This window comes from Sycon ciliatum, chromosome 7 (assembly GCF_964019385.1).
Source record: "Sycon ciliatum chromosome 7, ocSycCili1.1, whole genome shotgun sequence".
Lineage (NCBI taxonomy): Eukaryota > Metazoa > Porifera > Calcarea > Leucosolenida > Sycettidae > Sycon > Sycon ciliatum.
In genome coordinates this window covers 10,290,171-10,308,483 of record NC_088649.1, presented here as the reverse complement: position 1 = coordinate 10,308,483, position 18,313 = coordinate 10,290,171, and the positions used below count along the sequence as shown (strand labels likewise).

The window sequence follows — 18,313 nt, the reverse complement described above, 5'->3', positions numbered from 1 at the left end:
GCGAGAACGAAAGGCTGTCATCTTGATTTGAGTCAACAGTTTGGAAGGAGATATCGTCAATCATATCCTTGAACTGACTTGCATCGCGCGTGCTTGACTCAAATTTCGAGGCAAAACGGATTTCTTGAACGTCATCGCCAATCCAGGAGCGAACCAGAGCTAGCCTAGAGATCGATCTCTCTGTGGCTACTCTCCACTGAAGAAAGAGAGAATAATGTATTTTGAACTGCATGCAAAGCAACTCTCTCTCTCTCACTTCGAAATAAGGACATAGTCACTGTACTGTAAACTGCCCGTCGATCGACGTGTATGCAGAATAACCAATCCAGTACGAGCGTAGGCACGCTTTTCCTTTGGCAAGATTGCCCGAAAAAAGGTGGTTTCCAGACACCAAAAAACTCATACGGTGCACGCGCCTGCTCCACCGTGAGTTACAAGAAAATTCCGGACTGGACGACGAGCAAACGCCAACCTGCTACATCCAACCAGGCAGATACTATTACGATAGCTTCCAAACCAGGTCAATGCCGACCTACTGCATAATGTCAATGTCAAACAGATCCTGCAGGAGAAGACTGGGGTGTTGGCGTCCAGTCACTGAGTGTACAGACACCAGTCACATTTCCTGTGTCTTTTGCAGCATACAGGCTGAGACTCATCACTGTAGAGTCCACTACTGCATGAGTTTTATTTGTACAATACATGGCAGGCGTACACGGTGTGCCTCGCAGGACTGCGAGGTGCTGCAGAAGACCAGGTTCGACCTTTCTGGACCGCCATTCACCGACGGTGGGCTACACGATGCTGAAGGAACTAGATTCCAGTGAAAACCCAAGATTCCTTTGCTCCTGGACGCTCCGACGTGTTGTGATATCTGCCAGGTGCGCAGTAACTAGTATTTTCATCGCTACAGCGAGGACGCCGCCGATCGGCAAACTCTCGCTCACAGCCATCACCAGCCTCTCAAAACCATCACTTGGCATCCCCCAGAGGTACAGGAGAAAGCCAAAACAGCTCTCAACAAACAAAAGATAAAAGGACGATGGAAAGAGAGCATGTCAAAAAGAAGACGAACAGTATGAAGTTCAAATGGGTTTGAACACTCGTACCACCAACTATACCACTTTCAATAAATCGTGACGCCATTTTGTTTTAACATGAATATCGCGGATTGAAAGCGCCCAATAATTTGGTTTATGTACATCCCTTACTTCCTTGGTAAAGTGGTGTGTGGATGAAGACATGAACACCCAGTACTGCAGTAGATCATACTCAAAGCGTCACTTACTGTTGTCACTGGTGTTGGTTGGGGTCGCCTGGTTCTGCTACCAGCTACCAGGTACTCTGTACAGACATCGGAACTCTGGAGGCTGCACTAACTGGTAACCGATTCTCACTGTGCCAGAAGCACATGTCGACTGCCGAACCGTGACAAGCGACTCGAGCGCGCCGGCATAATCAAAGTATTCCGAGGCGTCCCGTCACCACCATGTACAAATGGTCACTCACGTGTGGCCTCGTGCGCATTTTTCGGAAATGCTGTTGAGCTGCTATGGTCCGTTCATTTCGTTTCCCTGCGTCACCAAACTAGAAACGACAAGGCGAACAAGTGCTGGGCCCTTCCGCTATGGCGGGTAGCAAGACCTGGCCATGTTTGTCTCCCATTCCGCCAACACTGTGAATATTTTACCGTCGCCCGTTGCACCACCACACGCTGGGTCAAGACCGAAACAGAGCGTCTTTGTCGAAACGAGCCAAGTGACTGTCTCCTCAGGGCCGCTGTGAATATTCGACAAGGAGCACTCCAGGACTTGAAGCTGCCGGTGAACACACGGCCTTGAACAACAGTACTACAAAAGCATGCAACGAAGAGAACCAGGTACAGCATTCCGACCACCAAACTGCTCATGCTGTAGGTTTCTGCAAAACGAAACGCTGGCATTTCTTTCACAAAAAAAAGTGGCAAGCGCCTTTGCTTTGGCCGTTACTACAAGGAAAGGGTCAGGTGAGCTGCAGCGTTTTGGCGAACAAAAAGTGCACCAATGCCGCTTCTCGTTTCCACCATGTCAACTGCACTGACTAGTGACTCTGCAGTCAAACGTCGAAATGAGCCACACGTCTACATCTGTAGTCTAGTGTAGGCCCTATAATCAGTTAGAATCAACTCGTAAAAACTCCAAGTCAATCTCCCATTCACACAAACCTCGTTTATTCAACATATATCCTATCCAATAAAAACAGCAATGAAAAATATCAATTGTGCACTCATAATCATGTATAAACAATTAAAATGAAACAATTCCATTGGAATTGTTTCATTTTAATTGTTTATACATGATTATGAGTGCACAATTGATATTTTTCATTGCTATTTTACGACTGTTGTCTCCTCGTCGGTTATCCAATAAAAACAGTTCATAAAAACAGTTCATAAAAACAGCTTTTTAGGATCGGACCCAGTCCGCATAACCAAGAGAGCTTGCTCCCTTGGCTGCTGTTGGAATATGCAAGAATGGGCCTTCCAGATAAGGTCTAACAAGGAGCAGTGGCTATAGTTATGAAATGAACACCGGTAACCATGGAGACAGACCACACTCTCATTATAGATACTGGTTATAAATAGACCGAATAAGGAAAATGATCTGATAGCCTATGAAGAGTAAAAGAAATTGAACCAATGACAACAAATACTCGTCCAGCACACGAGTTGTCATAGCAACACAAATAACAGCTGTCCACTAATTTTGTTGTTGGAGATTGAGTAGGAGTTTTTACTGGTTGATTCTAAATACAATAAACGAGGAGGCCGAGGGTTTATGACCAATAAAAACTAATTATAAAAACCTCGGGGGACCTCGGTTTTTATAATAGTTTTTATTGGTCATAAACCCTCGGCCTCCTCATTTATTGTATACATAATAGCCATGCGCTCGGTTACAAGCGGGGGAGGGGGGGGCACTATTCAAGAGACTCAGAGAGCTCTATTTTTCCACTGGCTCTGGCTAGTGGTGTTGTGAATGTGGGCCAAGAGCGCAGTGTGGAGAGGTGGACGGGTTAAGATTATTTTTAAATGGCCGAGTTGGTCGCTACTTCTGAATTATTTAGTCGTGCAGTTCTCAGTGGTCAGAGAGTCGTGAACACTGGATGAAGCTACAGATTGCACACAGTCATGTCATGTGCAGCATGTACACAGACATAATAATTATGTGTAACTAAAATTAATTACTAACTTTTCACGCCTCCATTTTATATATGGTCCACCCTGGCATGCTCTGGTCTGGTGTGGTGACATCCTGTATGACCATGCAGTGACAATCCACGTCTTGAGCTTGTAAGTAGTTGGGCTACTTCCAAGTGGGTTCACGGCTAGCTTTGTGCAGCGTACGGCGCCATTACTGGCCGTTCTTTAGTTTAGATCAAGAGTCCATAAACCCAGGTGTTATGTCACATTGTACTCTTGTTTTAAACAGACCTAGCTTAGCTGTACAGAATCACTACTACAGATTACTTCAGTAATAATAATGTCTTTGTTCATGCAGTCTTGCTCAGTTGAAAAGTCACCCATGCATGCATGGTCTCTCTGCACACATGCATGCATGTTCTCTCTGCCGCAAATACATCCCCCAGTTCAGACTCACCATTGCACGAGTTAAACAAATTCCGGGCATGACTCACCTTCAGGGTAAAAGAAAGAGAAATAACTATTTCCTGTGTAGCCCAGATGATGGGCCATGCAACGTTTTCAGCAGATAATTATTACTTTTATAGACAACACCTCATGGCATGAGAAGAAAATCAGCCAGTACGGGAGATGTGGGTGTTAACCAACCATGGTGAATAAAAGAAGAAAAGTAATGGTCAAGACGGAGAAGCATGCGAGGGACAGGTGATGGTGAATCTGGTGAGCAGATTTAAATGCGTCCAGGGTACTGGCATTGCGCGTAGTAGCGGGCAGCGCAAGCCAAGCAGAGTAAGCAACAAAGAGTGGAGAGCGTACAAGGGAGGACGTTTTAGTCAAGGGGAGGGCAACAGAGCATCTTGTCTGGGAGCCATCTGTGATTCGGCACCAGTGATACACGTTAAGATGAGGAGGATGTAGAGCTAGTTTAAATTTGTGAGCAAAAGTGCAAATTAATTTTTGACGGTGGGTCGACAGTGCAGTGGGCAAGCATTTGCAAGGACATACAGGGAAGCAGAAGAGTAGAGAGGGGGTAGACTAAACAGGATACGAAGAAGTTTTCTATGGTGGATTTCGAGATGCTCAGCGAGAACCGAGGACAAGCCACACCAGCTAACAGCAGCGTACATGAAAAGAGGCAGGATGTACAGTTTGTAAAACAAAATTTTACATTTGAAAGGAAGATGGAAACAATGGGGACGTATAACACCTAGGGCAGAGCTTGAACGGCTGCAAAGAGCATCAATATGGAAAGACCAAGAGAGACGATCATCAAGCATTATTCCCAGGTGTTTATGGTTGGAAACAACCTTTATGGGTTCTGGGAAATCAGGATGGTGTAAAAGTGACATGGATGAGATTGGGGGAAGGAACATTATTTCGGTTTTAGTCAGGTTGGGTCTAAGTCGCCATGTTTGCATCCAGCGTAGGACACTGCATATCTGAGCCGACACTCGAGGTACAAGAGCCGCTGAGGACGAGGATGCTGACAGTAGGGTTGTATCATCAGCAAATAACGAGACACCTGGGTCTATAGAGGTTAAATCATTTACGTATGCTACGAACAAAAGAGGTCCAAGTATGGAGCCTTGGGGAACTCCAGAAGACACTGGTAGAGGATCAGAGTTGATGGAGAGGGCAGAAACAAACTGTGATCGGCTACTCAGATAGGACTCCAGCCAGGACAGAGCAGGGCCAGACACACCAAAGACAATATGTAGCTTGGCAAGGAGGCCACGATGCCAGACAGTATCAAAGGCCTTTGCCAAGTCAAAGAAACAGAGAGCAATATGGTGTCGAGCATCACGAAGGGTGGCAATGTCTTGTACTAGACGAGCTAGTTGGTCAGAGGTTGAGTCGTTGCGCCGAAAGCCAGATTGGGAAGGGCTAAGGCATGGTGAAATGTGGCAATACAACTGGTCGTAAAATACCTTTTCACATACTTTTGAAAGGGAGCAGAGAAGAGATATTGGACGATAGTTTGAGGCTTGTGATCGGGAGCCTTTACACTTGTAGATGGGCGTGACCTTAGCGATCTTCCAACGATCAGGAAATACGCCGGAGGAGTAGGAAAAGTTGAATATAAGGCACAGTGGGTACGCCAGAGATGGAGCCAGAACTTTGAGAACTTCATTTGGTAGGGCATCAGGACCAGGGCTTTTGTTGCTTTTTAGGTAGCTGCGAACAGATGATGTGGTGGTATGTATAGAGCGCAGATCAGAAGACACAGTCGCAGAACGTTGCAGAGGTGGTATTGGAGAGGAATGGTCGTCTGGAATACCAGCTGATGTGAATTGCGTATTGAGAGTATTAGCTATAGACTTGGGGTCAGTCACCATCGAACCATTGGAAGCTAATAACGGTGGTATGTCTTGACGTGTACTAGTTGTCCTTTGAGTGCGAACAAAGGTATACAGGTTAGGCCCGGAAGAGGGGTGAGATAGGGTGGTGGTGAGCGAAAGTAAATATGCTCGATACTTAGAACGTGACAATGACTTCACCAGATTGCGCTGTTTTTTGTATAAAGAAATATTAGCATAGGTGGAGTACTTCTTACTTTTAAAAGCTATAGTAGTCGTATTTGAGTTTAATTGCACCTTGGAGATCTTTGTCGAGCCAAGGGATCTTGGGGTTACGGCTGGACTGACGAGGGTGGTGGCTGCCATGTTTGGGTGTAGCGGGTCTTGCTCCGTATTGTGGCACATAGAAGGAGAGCACGTCATCAAGAACTGTGGTGAACTTCTCCACAGCTTCATCAACAGTAGTGGAGGTGAATAAAATATGCCAGTCACAGGCAAAAAGTGCAGAGTTGATGATTGACCAAGTGGAGGGTGTAACCTTGCGGAAGGCATGTCGCGGAGGGGTAGGAGTCTTAGAGCAGTTGTAAGAGGTGTTAGCAGTGGCAATGTTGTAGGCTAGCGTTGTAATGACTTGCAAATGATCCGATGCAGCAAGCGGGGCAGCATCGTCAACAGAGCGTACAGAGAGGGGGCGGTTCGTAGCAAGCAAGTCCAGACAGGACAGTCTTCCATTCGGAGCGACACGGGTGGGGAAATTGACAAGCTGCTGGAGGCCAAAGCTAGAGAACACGTGTGATAGCTCCGTACCAGCACGCGATGTGGTGTCACCACTCCACCAGTCAGAATTGTGGGCATTGTAGTCACCGGTAAGAAAAACATCAAATAAAGAGAGGTCCAAGGAACACAGCGTGTCGGTAAGTATGTCGCAAAAGGAGGTGATATCAAGAAGGGATTGTGAAGGGGGGGGGGGGCGGTAATGACAGCAAATGAGTAGCGGATTAGCCCGGAGACCTGCCGGTGCACCAAGCTCAAGCCATAAGGCCTCGCTTTGGGGAGAATCAAGGTCATGGCGACGGGTACAATGTGGAAATGTCCCATCACGTATGAGAATGGCCACGCCACCATAGCCACGTAGGTTTGATCTCAGGTTCTTATGTGTAGATCTGTCTTTACGGAAGCATGTGTAGCCTGGAACACTGAATAAAAGTGACGGGCTTAGCCAGGTTTCTGCTAAACATATTATGGTGGGCTTGTTGGCATGACATATTGCGTACAATTCCGGAAGTTTGTTTGTTACAGAGCGACAGTTGATAGTTACAATGTTAATAGAATGTGCGTGGTCCGGGAAAAACGGGAAAGCATGAGCGCTCAACGGGGTGAAGACCGACATTAGTTTGTGGTAGGGGGCGTCGTGGAGCTGCTGTTTATTAGGAGTTTTAGTAGTTTGTCGTCCAGAATCAGGAAGGAATGGTGGTGCAAGTGGAATATGACCACTAGATATAGAAGAATATGTAACGCAATGAGGGGAAGGGTGTGATGAACTTGCGTGGGGCACAAAGGGTTGGGCAAGAGGATTTAGCTGTTGGCTAGGTGACCGAGGACCCATCACTTGCTAGCGGAGTCGGCATAGCGCCATTTGCGGACGGTGTGCACAATGGTGTCGGGCCAGAATTCCTTGTCAAGCAGCGTTTGCTCAAACTCTTCCGCGACAGAAACGCGTGCATAGCAGGTACCAAAGTATTGGGTTTCGGCAATTGTGCATGCGTATACATCAACGCCCCTATCAGCGCACCAGGTGACAATGGACTGTGCCTTACTTCCAGGGCTAACATTCCCGACAAAGAAGGCACATCGCTTGGGAAGATGTGTGCCAGTGAGTGTGTTGGGGTTGGGGTTTTCTGTGGCCATTTTTCTGTAGACAGACACAACTTTGGATTTTGTTGCCCGGGCAATGGGATCGCTGTGGGCCGCTGATTTATTGCTCCTTCGCCGCTGTTCTTGCCAGTTGTTCTGATGGGGATCGCCTTCTGTGCTCCCAGCAGCACCCTGAGTACATGTGGGCTGTACTGGTGCACCACCGGCGCAAGTGTAAGTGTGCCCCCAGTTGTTGCATTTCTACCAGTGTGTACGGGTATGTTCCTGCGTTCCATGTGGTTGGTGTTAGGTACGGTGGCCCTGCTAGTGCTAGTTGACCTGCTGTGTAGAGTGCGTGCATCCTCTTCTGGCTGCGTGCTATTCGTACTCACTGTACGAGTACAACGGGATTGCATGTCTGGAGTGTCGCAGTGTACGGGCTTGGATGAACCATTGTGCTGCTGCTGGTGAAGCTGTTGCACTTCCCCCTTCAGCTCCGAAATTTCCAGCTTCAAGGACAAAATTATGCTATCCCTGTCCTCCCTCATGGAGGCAATCTCCCCCGCCAAGGCCTGGATAGTGTAAGCAAGGCTATCTAGCTTAGAGTCATTAATCCACGACGTACCGGTGTCAGTGACGGGCTTCCCTCCAACGCCGTGCTTCCGCAGTGCCTGCACCAGCTCTGGTCGGGCGAGGCTCGAAGGGGAGTCCAGGGACTTGCGTTCAGCGATGGCGATAAGTTCCTGGTACCCGATCAGGGCAAGATCAAGGTTCTGGTCCAGATCTCGGAGTCGATACCCTGGTTGACTGTTTGAGTAAATGTAATGTAATGTCTGTTACTACTACCAAGAGTACAATCATGTACTCTTGCTATTACATGTACAGTAAATGTAATGTAATGTCTGTTACCATGGTTACTACTACATGTACGGTAAATGTAATGTAATGTCTGTTACCATGGTTACTACTGCATGTACAGTAAATGTAATGTAATGTCTGTTACCATGGTTACTACTGCATGTACAGTAAATGTAATGTAATGTCTGTTACCATGGCTACTACTACAGTAAATGTAAGGATGAATCAAGTCAAGCGCTTGGCAACACATTCTTGCCTGCTTTTAGCTTTACGCCCATGTTTCTGTAGCTGTGCTGGAACTGCTCTATTTCGCCGCCACTATTTACCATTAGCCATGTCTCCCCCCCCCCCCCCCCCCCCTCCTCCACCCTACACAGTGGGTCCATTGTTATTAGGCATGTGCCTGTTTTGCTTTCTCCACTATCAATAAAAGAATACTACTAATTACTGGGATCACTATAAGTATTCACAAACTGCAATGTAGCAAATTGAGTTTGTGAATACTTACAAGCGTCCGTAGTAGCCTCGGCAACTACGCGTTGGCATGGAACCCATGCGGGAACCGCTGCTAACCACTACAGCCGGCCTTCAAGAACACATAAAGTCTGCATGCATGGCCTCCAACATCAACCGAGTAAGTTGCATCAGAGACCTGGTAAGTACCAGGATCTTGGAAACCACTCTTCAAAAGAGAAGTGATGAAATACGGAAAGAACGAAGAGCTGAGTAAACTGACCCAGACTAGCGCCAACAAAGTGCAAAACTCACAAACAGTGCCTCCTTGCACAGCAAATGCGCCGTCAGCTCTGTAACCATGGCAGCAAATCTAGCGGAGGGGGGAGGAGGGGGGAGGGAGGAGGGGAGGAGGGGGGGGGTGGGGGAGGAGGGGGGAGGGAGGAGGGGAGGAGGGGGTGGGGGAGGGGGGAGGAGGGGGTGGGGAGGGGGGAGGAGGGGGGAGGAGGGGGGGGGGGGGGAGGAGGGGAGGAGGGGGGGGAGGAGGGGAGGAGGGGGGGGGGGGGGGTAGGAGGAGGAAGAACCAACTAACAGTAAGCAGGACTTTGCTGGTGAAATGAGCAAATTTACAAAAGGCAGCAGGCGGCAAAAAAAACCATGATAAACATGAAGGACTTTGAGTTGGCAAAGATTGCAATGCTTCTAAAAAACTCGTCAACGACATGACTAGGCGAAGCAAAGACGGGGCAAGGTCATGTAGCGCAAGAAGCAGCAGAGAACTAGCAAGCATACACAATCATATAAAAAGTATGCACGAGCATACACAAGGATAGCCATGAGCATTGGAAAAGCGTACAATACTGGAACACACACATCAGACCAGAAGAGCTTAAAGCAGATCTACATTGCTTGACTTCACCGTATGGATTGGCACACCATTGCATATATACACAAAAACTCCAACACAAACACACAAACACACATTCACACAGATGCATTCACACACACACACACATACACACACACACACACACACACACACACACACACACACACACACACACACACACACACACACACACACACACTCACACACACACACTCACACACATTTTACACACACCAGGGATGCGATGTGTGTTAAGAGAAACGAGTGCGGCAGCTTTAGTACCAGGTACCACGGAGAACATTCATCATTGCGCTCATGTTGCGACCGTGCAAATGATAAAAGAGCAGCACTTGAGCAGGAAACTGCCAGTCATTTGTAACGAAATGGCAGTCACATGTGACAGGAAAATCATGACACTGGCTTCGGGAGAAGGACAATTTGCTATACAAAACATTCAGGATGTGTGGCGAGGCAAAAAAAACAAAAAAACAAAGAAATGTATTGACATTGTGTATCACTTGCGCAAGTGCTGTAACCACTTTGAGGCGTAAACACGGTCTTGCGACTAGAGCCGGAATTGACGAAAAGGTGCGTGCCTGTGTCAGAAGCAAACAAATGAGTATCAAAGAGTGAAGTTCAGTTTCACAATAATTATACATATGTTGTAACTATCCCGCTGGTGTGTCAAGGTGCCTAAGCTAAATAGGCCTGAGCCATAGCAAGGTAGACACATTGAAAATGGTCAGGAGCCGCCAAAGGGACATGGCTCCACTTTCAGAAAGGGCTACAATCGTGAAAAATCACAGTCGAATTCAAGGCCCTTGATGAATAGCACTACCGTGCTGCTTGATGAAATGCGGTCTCTTAAATCAAGTTCCCGGGACGGATACCCTGATGCCGTCAATCCTTTTTCTGCAACTTGTCCTCACCCACTTACTGAGGTGTGGTGAGCCCATAAGTGGGGACATTTCAAGTCCACCCTAGTTTGGGGATTTCAGGGGGTGTCGGCCCTGGGTGGTTCAATGGCCAATTGAGTCATCTTTCCAAGATTCCTTTTGAGTCTCTCTCCCCTCTCCCGGGGAGACCCACGTGACCAGTTTTGGCAGTGAGCAACAAGTACAAGTACAAGTACAAGTGTGTGCATATGTGTGTATGTGTGTATGTGTGTGTGTGTGCATGTGTGTGTGTGTGTGTGTGTGTGTGTGTGTGTGTGTGTGTGTGTGTGTGTGTGTGTGTGTGTGTGTGTGTGTGTGTGTATGCATACATGCAATAATGTGTACCTTTGTACTGCTTCATATGTGGAAGAGAGAGGATCCAAGTAAAATTTGTTGTGACTTAAATTTTCGTGGTGTATTGGATTCCATAATGGCCGGTTCGTCGCTATCGGCCAAACGCGCAATGTGGTGGTGTGGTGTATTGGATTAAATTTGCATGCTAAAGCAATCATCAGACAACTGCTTCATATGTATCTCTCAGTAGGTGGTGTTCTTTGTTTACATTGGCCATGCTGTTAGGCATGTAATAGATACAGCAGTAGATATCACTACAGCTTTGACTAGAGGCCAGGCTGTCCGCTCCTTATTTGTTTACCTAAGGTAATTTCACATTCCCGTATGTAAGGTGATTGTAGTCGACCAATGATGGATCAAACAGTGTGGGCTGGAAAGCGTGGTCCTGCCTGCTCAAAGGTGATGGAGCTGGATCCACTGCCCGTCGTCCAGTGATGACGGGCAGGAACGGATTCCACTGCCCGTCGTCACTTGACGACGCGCAGGAACGGAATCCACTGCATTCATTGGCTCACGAACTTGGCGCGTGTTTCGTAAATACAAGAACAACGGAAAGAGCGAGTCATGTGCTTTACAAGTACATGTTTGTATGGTGTGCGCTTGCATGCATGCTCCTTGGCTTGGGTGCACACGGGAAACACGTTCCAGTCACTCATACTCGGCCAGCACCGCTGTTCATCCAGCCCTTGCCGCTATCGCGGCACGGGATGGATTTCGCGGTACTGCCCTCGTACTCGTGTAGGAACATGTACATGTGGTTTCTATGTTTTCCCCTACATGGCTGCAGACAGATGGAACTCTCTTCCACCTGAATGTCGCCAGGCAGGCATTCTTTGCAACAGTTGTTAGCAGTTTACTTGATCACCTAAGAAAGGGTAATCTGTAACTTGACAATAAGTCAGTGGTGTCTGTGGTAGTAAAAAAATGAATGCTAATACTACAATCCATGGGATTGTGTATGCTTGATCATCTTTTGTGCATGCCTTGATGCATGACATGTGATGTGATAGTAAAACGCATCGCGCCTGGGTTTCGAATTTTAACCACCACCACCACCACCACCACCACCACCACCACCACCACCACCACCACCACCACCACCACCACCACCACCACCACCACCACCACCACCACCACCACCACCACCACCACCAGCACCACCACCACCAGCACCAGCACGGGATGAGTTTGTATGGATGTGTGTACCTGCACTACAAGTAACAAACATTCACCTTCAGACACGATCGCACTCCGCTAGTAGGCTGTTCATCTGCTCCAGCCGTTCCGCATACTGACCCATGGCTCGGATCATCCTGCACAGCGCGATGTAACCTTGTTTCTCCTTGTTCATGATGATGCCAAGCAGCTCACAGTTATGCTCCCTGTTGCTCTGGTAACTATCTGTGCGTATCAGCTTGTTGATGTTGTGTTCCGGGAGCAAACCTTGCGTCTGCGCTGCTTCGCGGATGTCATCCGCGGGGATGCTCTGCAGCCACACGTGAATGTCTGGCATGAAGGACGGGTGGTTGAACGGATTGTCCAGGAACGCATCTGTATGTAATAAGAGACATAGATACAATGCTGCTGTATTGAACATCCTTCAATAGGTACATTGCAATCCGAAAGAACATCAAAGAAGAAAGAAGCATTAACAAAATACTGCGGCCAGCGATGATCCCTGAGGCAGTCAGAAAGAGCCAATATGTTCACAACCTGAAATATATAGATGAGCAGTGAAGACGGACAATGGCCACTTAACCCTTTGTGTACGGATTGTACAACTTTCGATCCCCTGGGATCGAAACTTTTCAAAATTTCAATCGATCGGAACTCAGTCATTCCTGGGTTATTTCCAAAATCTAAAATATGTACGTCGAAGAGAAAATTCTCAGCTGTCCATTAAACACATTGCAGTAAAAGTATAGCAACAACGTACCTGTGTGGGACAAAATGGAGAGCATTTCCTTGCTCTTGTCCACATACCCAAGTTCCTCAATGACAACACCGAGATCACGATAAGTCTTTAGGCCACCAGCTCTGAGCAACTGGATGAGCTCCTCATTATGATCAGATACTCCATCCCGGGACCGAATTCTCTTTAGTCTCTCTATTGATGCGCTGTCAGTTATGAGATGTTTCTTGACCACCATCCGTCGCAGAAGTTCTGCGTCAACTTTGTTCAACCATGGTTGAATGTCACACACAAACCTCTCCAGGTCAAACGGATTGTCTGTTGCGAAAGCAGCAAAATACAGAAGGCACAGATGACACATGAACACACAACTACATGCCCAGAAACAAAAAAAATGGAATTGCACAACACCGATAATACAAAGGAATTTGAGTGGACACACCCATTCCAAGAGCGCTGCACATCCGAACAAGTTCCATTATTTTACGTTTCGGCACTTGGCCATCATCAGGTGATAAGAACAATGGACACACACACACACACACACACACACACACACACACACACACTCACACACACACACACACACACACACACACGCACACACACGCACGCACACACACACACACACACACACACATTCCCAGAACCGCACATCAGAGCGCTTCAGCGATTGTTTCAATGGACAGCTGGGAGTTTTCTCTTCGACCTACATCTCTTAGTTTTTGAAAATACCTGAGTTACGATCGATTGAAATCTTGAAAAGTTTCGATCCCAGGGGATCGAAAGTTGTACAGTCCGTACACAAAGGGTTAATCAACAAGAGTCCAAGAGTGTCTAAGCATACCCAACCCTTACAAAATGTGGGAAAAAATAAAATTAATAGAGAAGGACGGAGAGAAAGAGAAATTGAGAGAGAAAGAAGTATACACATAGAGATAGTCATGCATGCATAGAAAGATAGATAGACAGACAGACAGACAGACAGACAGATAGACAGGGGGGGGGGGGGGGTAGCCCTTTCCCAAAGATGCCATAATTTTTCGCAACTTAAGCTTTTCGCAACAATGCCAAAACAAGTGTGAGTTGCTGAAATCGCATCCATATTGTCAGAAAAAGCTCAAAAGTTGCTAACATTGCAACTTTAAAAAAATTGGAGGGTTCTTGTGCAAAACCACAAAAAAAGGAGCAGAAATAGCAGAAGACTTTGCTTAGTGCAGTGACAGCAAACTCTACACCCTTCTTGCTGTGAACCACCACTTTACACAGTGCCAGTAGCCTATTGCATGTATCCTACATCATTCCAGTGCACGGAAAAGGGAATGCACATATCGTAACTTCTGTTGACCTACTGTTTCTCTGAAATGAAATGAGCGAGTATAAATTTGTCCGACATGCCTTTGGACCCCATGCCATGGGGCGAAGGTTGCGGAAAAGTTGCAAAGTAGTTCGGGAAAATGAAGAAGGTTGCGAAAGTTGCAATTTCTTCAAAAACAACGAAAAGTTGAGAAAACGGTGACGAGCATCTTTGGGAAAGGGCTAGAGAGGGGGAAGGTGAGAAAGAGAGAGACATAGAGAGAGAGCTAGAGAGAGAGCTAGAGAGAGAGCTAGAGAGAGAGCTAGAGGGAGAGAGAGAGAGAGAGAGAGAATAGTGAGCGAAAGAGACAGCATTAAAGAGACAGCAAGGCAGAAGGCAGTGGGAACAGTTCCCAGGAGTCCTAGGAATAGGGTATTTGTTACAACACAGGTAGCAGAACAATGAGGTCAGTGATGAATGATCTTAACCAAATCATACAAAACTCACCAGATGATGCCGAACACTGCATGCCAGAACTCACCCCAACATCTATAGACAAGACAGCATACAAAACAAACACATACGAACACAGAAAGCAGATAGACGGACGGACACACATACACACAATACTATTTTTATCAATCAGATATGTCAGGAACAAACACGTGGGCATAACACCTTTTCACTCATGGATATACAATCCTTCTTTTCATAGCATCAGCCACGATGTTGCCCAAACAACAGCCCTTGCAAAACAGTAGTGATGCCCTACGTTACGGGAATACGGCGCGAAGAATTCCGGGAACTCTTCGCGGGCCCGTAACGTGAAGAACATACAGGTCAAGCCTCCCGGTTTTCGCGGGAAAATCCCGGAAAAACATCAATACTCCCGGGGTCCCGGAGATTTCAAGCAAACTCCAGGAAAAGTCACATTTTTTGCCTGACCCAGGTTTTTCCTGAAAGCTCCAGCGACTCGCCTCCATTATCCCGTTTTCCAAATAATATTATACCCCGTATGTACGGTGCATTCACGAAGTTCGAACTCTGCACAGTTCTTTCCCATACTTGACCAGCCTAGCCTGCATGATCTGCACCGACAGGCGCGCTAGGCACCCGCCGACTGATCGAACTGTGCTGTATGCGGAGTCCAGAATCATGTGCCGTGGAACCTTTTTTGGGCGGGAATAGCTCTTTTTCTCGTGTTTTATGCCATCCAAGCGTTTTGAGAGAATTCCAGGGATTCTGCATGTCTTATCAAGGGATTGGGATGTTCGTGGTTGGTCGGTATGAAAGAAAACCTGTTCTGCTCTACGTTCACGTAGAGAAATCACGTTGAATGTGTACTGGGAATTTCCCCGTCCATATTTGGCAGTTTTCTGCCTGTATTTGAATGATATCCAGCAGATCCATGTGAATTTTCTTCACGTGTGCCTCAATGTAGAAAACCTCATCAGCGTAGAAATCTTGACCCAAAACACGCGAAGCCGTAGACTCTAACCCAAACACCTGCTTTCCACGTGATTTCTCTACGTTTCTTGTGAAGCAGAACCTCTCTGATACCAAACATGAACATTTTTTTATTTTAGTGTCCATCGAACCGTGAACTCGGCAAACCGGCAAGAAAGCACGACTCCCTACTCTATACACAGTATTTCGGGGAATTCACCCCTCGTCATGTCACGAGTCAGTTGAGCTTTAGTAGGCTGAGGAAGATTGTGCCTGAGGAGCATCACTTATATAGTGCTCTCCAGGCCCGAACATCACCACGGATACAAACGTACAGAGACGCTCCGTTTGCAGAACGACAAACACTAGGAATATGGTACCTGTTACAACACAGGAACACCAGATAGCAGCATGAGTCAGTGTCGCTCCTGGACGGTGACAACAAGCGTCGAGGACCCTCGGTCATTCACAGCGTCGGTCACCTGCAAACCAGCTAGTTGCAAGCCCGTGCTGGGCACAACGGAACGAGTCCTCAGGCTGGTCAACCTTGATCTTGATTTTTTTATGCCAAGCAAAGGTCCGATTAAACTCAGAGTAAATATTAAAACACAGGTCGCAAGCCTCTATCTATGTATACGGGTACTAGCGTTTCCCTTTACAAAGCGAATATTGGCATTCCGAGAAAAATCATAAATTTAAGAAACAGATATCATATCTTACCGGCCGCATGAGTATGAGAAGGAGGTATTTTGCACTTTGAGTACCCAGGACAGTGTTTCACCGCCCTGTAGACAGTGTTTGCAGCCGGTAGTTCGGGTAGCACATCGTCCACCAGGCTCAACACTACACTGTCAGGTAAGTCGCAAATGCCCTGGCGGAACATGTCGGCGGCATCACTCGGGCGATGTTCCCTGACCTTCTCATTGACGTCATCCTTGAAGGCTTCCTTCAACTTTCCTCTCTGGTTCAGCCTCCGCAAGCACTCGACCAGAGGGAAGTCTTGGTTAAGCAAGATACGGTGCTGATAGAGAGCAGAGCAAAGACGAGAGGCTCGACGACGTTCTTCAATCGTACCTTCAGCACAAGAAAGCAGACATGCAAGTAAAATATACACCATGCAGTATAAGTGTGTTTAGATAGTTTTGGTCAGTCCATGGCTTGATTAGCACAGAATTTGGGTATGTATCACAGAGTACTACAGTGCATAGAAGTAAACACACGCATATGCACACGTCATGTGCATGCATGTATACACACCCAAACCCACATCCACCCTCACACACACACACACACCACGCACACCACACACACACACACCCTCACACACACCCACACACACACACACACACACACACACACACACACACACACACACACACACCCTCACACACACACACACACACACACACACACACACACACACACACACACCACACACACACACACACACACACACACACACACACACACACACACATACAAACACACACATACACACACACACGCACACACATACACACACACATACACACATGCACGCACGCACAAACACACCCACCCATGATAAACATTGCAAACTAATTTTACTTACAGGCATTCTGGCAATCAGCTGAGTCAGCATACTCGTGTGTCAAGCGTGGGTCTTTGCGACGTTGATCAGCACCAACATCCTTCGCAGCAGGAGGAAAGAGATGCGTGGCACGGATGTGGTCGCTAGCAAGAAATGCCATCGCGGCATTGAGCTCTCCTTGCTGGTCTAGCTTCTGAAGATGCTTACTGCTACTTAGCTGCTCATCATCTTCAAACACCTGGTCGACTCTAGAGCCGGGTGACAATTGCTGTGGCAGCTTCAAGATGTGATGCCAGACCTTCTCCTGGAAGCGCGCGACGTCTTGCTGGTTGTAGCCACGTGTCACGACGTTGAGTGCCAGCTGTCCGGCGGGGATCTCTACCAGCGTGTCGACCTGTGGAAAGCTATTCATGACGACACGTATGCCACCTTGCCAAACTGGGCATCTATCGCCGCTCTCACAGAGCTTGGTCAGGATGGAGTGCTGGATGGCTGGCATCAAGGCTGCACTCATGGCAATCCCGGATCGGCAGTGCAGGCGGCGACCGGTGTAGTAGCGGTGAATCTTCTCATCGGCAACTGGCCAGTGGGCAGCTGTGCGGCTCTCTGCCTGGGCCGGTAGTATCATCACCTCATTGCCGTGATCCGTTAGATGACACATTCCCAGCTGCTGCGCAATCTCAAGCACCTGATCCCCGGGTAACTTTACCGGAGAGTTGGTACAGTTGCCCAGAACCTGCTCGACATTGCTGCGCTTCGCAAAGCCAAACTCATTACAAGTGATGAACGATGATCGCTGATAGGTGGGTGTGTAAAGTTTGCTGGTGATGTCACTCATCAGCCAGGTTGGTTCCAGCACCACAAGCTGCACTTGGGCAAAAAAGAAAACCTGCATGCAAATACGCAGATGTACCCACCCAGAACATATACACATACACATATAGTCATATACCCAGGCTGACACAACAATCATGGACACACACATACACTCAAATGCGAATAGGTACCCATAGGACAAACAGACACTCACACACACTCATACACACATACGCGCACACACATATATACCCACACACGCACACCGAGACACACGAAGACAAATAGACAGAGAGACAGACAGAAAGACAGACAGACAGATAGAGTGACAGACACAGAAACAAAGAAAACAGATAACCAGGAAAACATACATCGACTGTTGTGAATGCCATCTGATCTATTCGGAGCCACAAATTCATCTGTCACTTCTTTGTAGGTACACGTTTCATTC

At 47.4% G+C, this 18,313-nt stretch overlaps 1 protein-coding gene across 1 annotated transcript in view; it reads right to left on the bottom strand.

Annotated features, from left to right (window-relative positions):
* Positions 1 to 9,211: 9,211 nt before the first annotated feature.
* Positions 9,212 to 18,313, bottom strand: part of LOC135820958 (uncharacterized) — a 124,941-nt gene continuing 115,839 nt past the window's right edge. Inside the window, exons 11-16 of the mRNA XM_065334017.1 lie at positions 17,068 to 17,935; positions 16,197 to 16,550; positions 14,538 to 14,579; positions 12,758 to 13,051; positions 12,054 to 12,372; positions 9,212 to 10,128 (exon numbers count right to left, since the gene is read on the bottom strand). Of these exons, the coding sequence (XP_065190089.1) occupies positions 12,056 to 12,372; positions 12,758 to 13,051; positions 14,538 to 14,579; positions 16,197 to 16,550; positions 17,068 to 17,935 (1,875 nt within the window). The 3' untranslated portion in view covers positions 9,212 to 10,128; positions 12,054 to 12,055. The remainder of the gene's footprint in view (positions 10,129 to 12,053; positions 12,373 to 12,757; positions 13,052 to 14,537; positions 14,580 to 16,196; positions 16,551 to 17,067; positions 17,936 to 18,313) is intronic.